Here is a 5,817-nt window from a genome sequence, read left to right as displayed (position 1 = left end):
GTGGAGTCAAAGGTCAAGGTGAAGATCAGAAGGAAGTCAGTAGAGACATTCAGTAGAGAAGAGTTGGACTAATAGCTTCTCTCTTGCTCTCTCTCTTAACCTTCATATACCAGCTCTAAGTGAACACTCTGATGGTAGTAAACTAAACTATGAAACCTCTGTGGAATCACAAAATGAACTGAAATATTTTTCATAGACTGTGTGACTAATGTGGCCAGTATCCTGGAAATCGAAATGAGACAAAGTGCACAAGTACCCCACCTGTTCTTCCTCTGTAGCAGCGGGGAGGCTACTTCTTCTACAGGGTAAAAGGTGATCATTCCTCGCTTTTCAGCCATGTAGCAATTACTGCTCTAACTTATGAGTGTGTATGTTTGTGTGCGTGCATGTGTGTATGTATGTGTGTGGTGCAGGTTCCATGTATTGATGCTTGATCTAGGCTTTCTATTTATAATTTGGTAGTTAAAACACTACGTTTTAGGTTTACATGATTGTCTGGCTGTCAAATGCTCCAAATGTATTATTTCGCTGTCTTAATCTGCCCCCATGTGGTCAGTTTGAGGTATGACATTTTTTTTTCTCCAATAATACTGTCTACACATTCCTGACCTCAGCTGTATTGCCTTGGGATTCGACTCATGAGACACACCAATGACTCAGTACGGCCTTGTATTTTTCATTTTTACTTTGAGTAGATTTTTCAGTGATTGGTGGTGTACGTTGTTCTAGTGTTTTGGAAATGTTTCATTGTATCTTGCATTGTGTTCTTGTGAATGGAACAAATTGCATTGCATAATACTGTTATTTTAAGGCATTTCTTTCCATCATTATAGGGGAGACTGTAGTTTCATGTGATTTTCAGTTAATAACCTGTTAGACTTGCACTAGAACAATTATTTTGCATTATACTACTGAAAACTGAGGAGGCTCGTCATGACAGCACAGAACTGGTTAGTGGGTTTGAAGTAACTCTTGTATGGTAAATTGGGCATTAGAAGGCATTGCAGTGATTGCATTTGAAGCTAATATAACAAAATCCACTGGAATTACAATGGACATATTTTAAAGTCTGAGCATGTGACCTCTACATCAGAGACAGAACTTTGTCTGCATGAGTCTGTTTAATGATGATCATCTGTTGCTACATCCAGCTGCACTGGACAGAAAACTTTACACTTTGATAACAATGCCTGGGCAAAGGTACAGTCTTCATCTCTAAAGGTACAGAGATCAGAGATGGAATTACACTCCTAACACCCTTCATGCACTAGATCCTCTTGATCCAGAATGCCAACTGCATGGCATCTTGTGAGAATTTCGCTTGCCCGATCCTGTTACTCTTTTTGATTTTTATTTAACGCAATGTTTACAGCAATAGCTGCTCTGTTTTACTGTAAATCAGGAACACTAATTATTATTTATTGTTATATTATTATATTTTCTTTTTATTTGATATGTTAATTGTATTATTTTATAGTAAGGCTACTTGAGCTACAGATAGCAAGTACTGTTTGTGTTTATGAAGAGCAGTCTCTCTCTAACCCTGAGAGTAACTCAGCAATAAAGTACTAATCATCTCATATAACTGGACAGAGTTTGGAGTAACAACCGCACTTTTCTCTGTAGCTTTGCTATCAATCAATGTGACTAGTTGTGTAGCATGAATGTTTTCATCAGAATAAAAATGTGCAAAATTTTTTATCATTTCTGTTGAGATCTTCTGCTTTCCTACAACATTGAATTATAACTTTTAAGAAAAATGTGGCCTAAGCCATGTTAGTGAAATAGACATGTCCAAATAGGCATTATTAAGACATGAGCAAGTGAAGCACAACTAGTGTCTTATTTGCAAGATACTTTGTGTTTTAATGAATATTCTGTCACTATTCTAAGTATGGTAGTACATTTTTGTGTTGCGTTCATATTTGCAGTCCAACTAAATGTACGAAAGTTAAAAATTTCACCAACTTTTTCATTCGAGTGTAGGATCCAAACCTACACTTGAATGTGGCCCAACAAACAGCCACAGCTGAATGTACAATCTGAACACTAGGTGGAGATGCACACAAAGGCAACTGAGAGGAGTGTTGCTGAAAAGTGATTGATAAAAAAGGAGCAAGTTTTCACTGGTCATATATCCCCAACTCAACTGAAATATTAATGATAAGCGTTTATAACAATCTAACACTCCATTTAAAAACTACATGTTTGTGTTTGACTCATTCTAGCAGTGCTGATGATATTTGTTGCCTCATTTACACTGGTTAAGATAAAGATAATTAGTCTTATATCAGATATAAGTTATACACTGCTTATTTTTTTTAAAAGGCTCTTTAGTCACCAATTATAATATGCAATAAAAATTATAATATGCTTAAATGATAGTAGGCATGAGCAGAAATGAAAAATGTCCCAAAATTGTCCTGTTTTATTGATACCAGTGAGATACAAGCAAGATAAATTATAACACTTAGTGTTCCAACCAACGATGTTTTAAAATAACCTCCAAAGATAATGGCGGAATCAATGTATGTAAAGAAATAAGCCCTGATAAAAACAAATAATCACTTAATAAAAAGTAGAATAAATTAGGCACAGACAAACGTCTTCAAATAAACTGTAGAGTAAACGTGTATTTTAAAGAAGGCTAAAATAACATAGATGAGGTAAGGAGATAATGTTCATCCGCAGCTGAGTTCATCATAAAGTGCCATTTCAGTCTTTAAGTACACTCCATACAGGCTGGTATACAGTGTGATCAAATGCCCATGTGTTGCTTTGTTCATTTAGTTTTGCAAATTATTCCCCCGCACTTTGTACCTTGTTTCTCTGGACAGTCTCACGCACGTGCAGCTCGGGTGACTGTCTCGGGCTACCAGAGACGCTATTGTCCGTGTCGCTGCTGGTCTTACCGAGTCCCGGTTCCCCGCCGTCTTCTGAGCCCTCTGCGCTGTGCGTCCTTGCGTGCTTGCTCAGGTGGTCGGAGCGCATGAACCTTTTGTGGCAAGTCGGGCACTCGAATCTCTTCTCCCCGGTGTGCGTGCGCAAATGCCTCTGCAGCTCGTCGGAGCGCGTGAAGCGTTTCCCGCAGAAGAGCCAGTTGCAGACAAACGGTCTCTCTCCGGTGTGCCAGCGCAGGTGAGCCTTCAGGTGGGAGGTCTTACCATAAACTTTACCACAACCTGGGATGTGACAACTGTGCAAGCCCCTCCGCCTCGGGCTCGCGCCCCCCTGGCCGAGGCTCTCCGCCTCCTGGCAGTTGGGACAGTCACAGGTGGCTCTGCCGGTGTAGCGGCGTGAGGAGGAGCGAGAAGACGCCGGCAAAGAAACTACAGGCGCTGCTGTCAGCGCAGGGGCACTGGACGTGATGGACTCTGAGTAGGAGGCCGGGGCAGGTGGTCTGAAGCCGTCAAACAGGTGTTGCGTGGCGGGGAGCAAATGCTGAGAGGTACCAGAGCTGAAGGCGGAGCTGTAGTCAGTGCTGTAGCCGCTCAAAGGAGATGATAACCCGGCCGGGCTCTGTGTGTCCACCCAGCTGGTACCCATATCCCACCAGGCTGAAGACCCGTTATTAACCTCCCCCACAGGCTTGAACCAGGACTCATAGGGATGCGAGTGCATCCTTGGGTATATCCCCGCGATGCTTTCCATTGAGGGGGGGAATTTGGCCAGAAACACAGACCGCTGTGCGTGCGGATCGGGAACACTGGTATCTGATGGCACAGCCGTGTGGTACATCGACAAATCATTTCCAAATGGAGAACCGGCGGTGGTCACTGAGAAAGCGCTGGAGGTCTCTGTCAGCCCCGTCCCGTTACTCCTGGAGGTCCCAGGGGGAACCTCGAGTGAGGTGAGGCAGGTGCCAAAACTGTTGCTACCTGGGGCGCTCCGTTTCCACGGGTGAAAGCCCCTGACGAGCCCCGGGGCTCCATCGGAAAGAGCAGGGGAGCATGATGGACCGGGCTCACCGATTCTGCTACAGGTGGCAGCCAGCATAGCCAGAGGGGTGCTGCCCAACCGGGGCTCCTCCTGAGGGGAACACACAAACATTAACGTCTGCCACGCCAGCAAGTCATGGCCAAATACAGTGTGCGTAAAGACGCGCAATAAATATAGTGCCCCAGTTATGAGCACTGATAAAATACTTTGGCTCTTAAGGATCAAACTTATGTCAATCAAGAATGGAGCATAGTTGTTCATTTTATAAACCGCTTGATCTAGTTTTATCAGAGAAAGTGGGAGCAGCCATGCGTTTTGTCATAAATGAACTAACAGCACCGACACTGCAGAAAGTCAACGATTTCATATTCCGAAAAATCAGAATACATTAGGATGGGGTCTAACATCAAATCCTCAATTGTTGCTTTTCTTTTCACTTGAGCCAATAGGCTACTTCTCCATGCCCAACATGTAACAGCATTCATTAACTCTGTAATAATTAAGATTTAAAACATCAGCCTCAATAATACTATTCATGCAAATTAGCAAAGAATATGCTACATAATCTGAGTTTTAGAAGTTTATTATAGGTCTATAATTATATATATATTTTTAAAGTTTTAGGTTACAACAGCAAACCGGGAAATTGAAAAAGAAATAATTTGACTATAACTCTATGTTTTAGCTTTGAACACAGTCACACTATAATCACATTATACTAATATGATTAGTAGTTTCTCTGTAAAATATAATATAAACTTACCCCTAGCAGTGTAGCAGCCATGGTCTGTGCTTCCTCGGGCTGTGCGAGTGTATGTTTGTGTGTGTGTGTGTATGTGTGTGTGTGCTCGCAGTGACTGGATGTAGTGAGTCTGTGCTCAGTCTCTGACTGCTTTGGTAGTTGTAGCTTCTTCATGGCTTTGAAGCGCCGCTGGGAGCCTGAGGACCAATCAGAGAGCAGCCCATAATGTCTCTGAACATTTGCGCTCCAGGTCGTCGTAAATTTGAAAGGTGAGGTCTCACGAGCGCTCGGTAAAACTGCAACAAAGTGGGTGAGGAGAAGTTCAAGACAATAAGTAAGCAGTGATGGATAATCAGAAAGGTCGAATATTTGGCCATACCGGCCATTAGTGGGCCAAAGGGTACTTGACAATTACATTCTTTTTTTTAAAACCTATGCCTACACGTGCTCTTCTACATTCATTATGACTTATAATTATTATCAGTTTTATAATCTTTTAAAATGTATTAACAAAGGTCTGACACAAGAGGGTCCATTATGTATCAGACAGTGGGTAACTCTGGCCTAGGCCTGAGGGACCCCATGAACCCCGTTCATTGTGTCCTCATTGGTAATTTGATTAAATTTGTGAGGAAACATGCACAATTCAAGCAAATCAAAGATTTTATTTTAAAAACACAAAAGCAACACTACTTTCCAGTTAAAAGTTATATTGTATTTTTAGGAAAAAAGGTTCTTGAATATTCAAATCAACTTGCCTGACTGGATGTGTCAGACAAAAAGTGTCTTTTCAGATAAAGCCTGCTGTCTTTTACTGCTGTTGTGAAGCCATGCAGTGGGAGAGGCTGATGAATGAGAGGCTGGCCCAGTCCATCCCATCCTGTCCCTGGGGCGTATCCAGTCAGCCCTGGGGGAGGGAGGGGAGGACACCATCACTGCCTCCACAATTTCATCTCATTCAAGTCAAAACAATTGTTGGCTTTCTCATGAACACCTCTTACTGTGATTTCTTACAACCAAGCTCTTAGAGACTGTATACACTGTGAAGGAACATCTTTATCACCTGCATGTGTACATCTAGTTAATCTTATTAAGTCAAGAAATGGTTGATCAATATGATGACGCACACCCTGGAA

The 5,817-nt window shown here is 42.1% G+C and overlaps 1 protein-coding gene across 1 annotated transcript; it reads right to left on the bottom strand.

The window, feature by feature from the left end:
* Positions 1 to 1,209: 1,209 nt before the first annotated feature.
* On the bottom strand, positions 1,210 to 4,844 carry sp8a (sp8 transcription factor a). Its single transcript, XM_053334106.1, has 3 exons — positions 4,703 to 4,844; positions 2,821 to 4,029; positions 1,210 to 1,215 (listed from the first exon to the last, which is right to left on the bottom strand). Exons 1-3 carry the CDS (start codon positions 4,721 to 4,723, stop codon positions 1,210 to 1,212), a joined length of 1,236 nt encoding a protein of 411 aa, XP_053190081.1. The 5' UTR covers positions 4,724 to 4,844.
* Between the last annotated feature and the right edge of the window lie 973 nt (positions 4,845 to 5,817).

This window comes from Scomber japonicus, chromosome 15 (genome assembly GCF_027409825.1).
Source record: "Scomber japonicus isolate fScoJap1 chromosome 15, fScoJap1.pri, whole genome shotgun sequence".
Taxonomy (NCBI): Eukaryota; Metazoa; Chordata; class Actinopteri; order Scombriformes; family Scombridae; genus Scomber; species Scomber japonicus.
The sequence above is the reverse complement of the archived record's forward strand: the minus strand, read 5'-3'. Positions and strand labels throughout refer to the sequence as shown.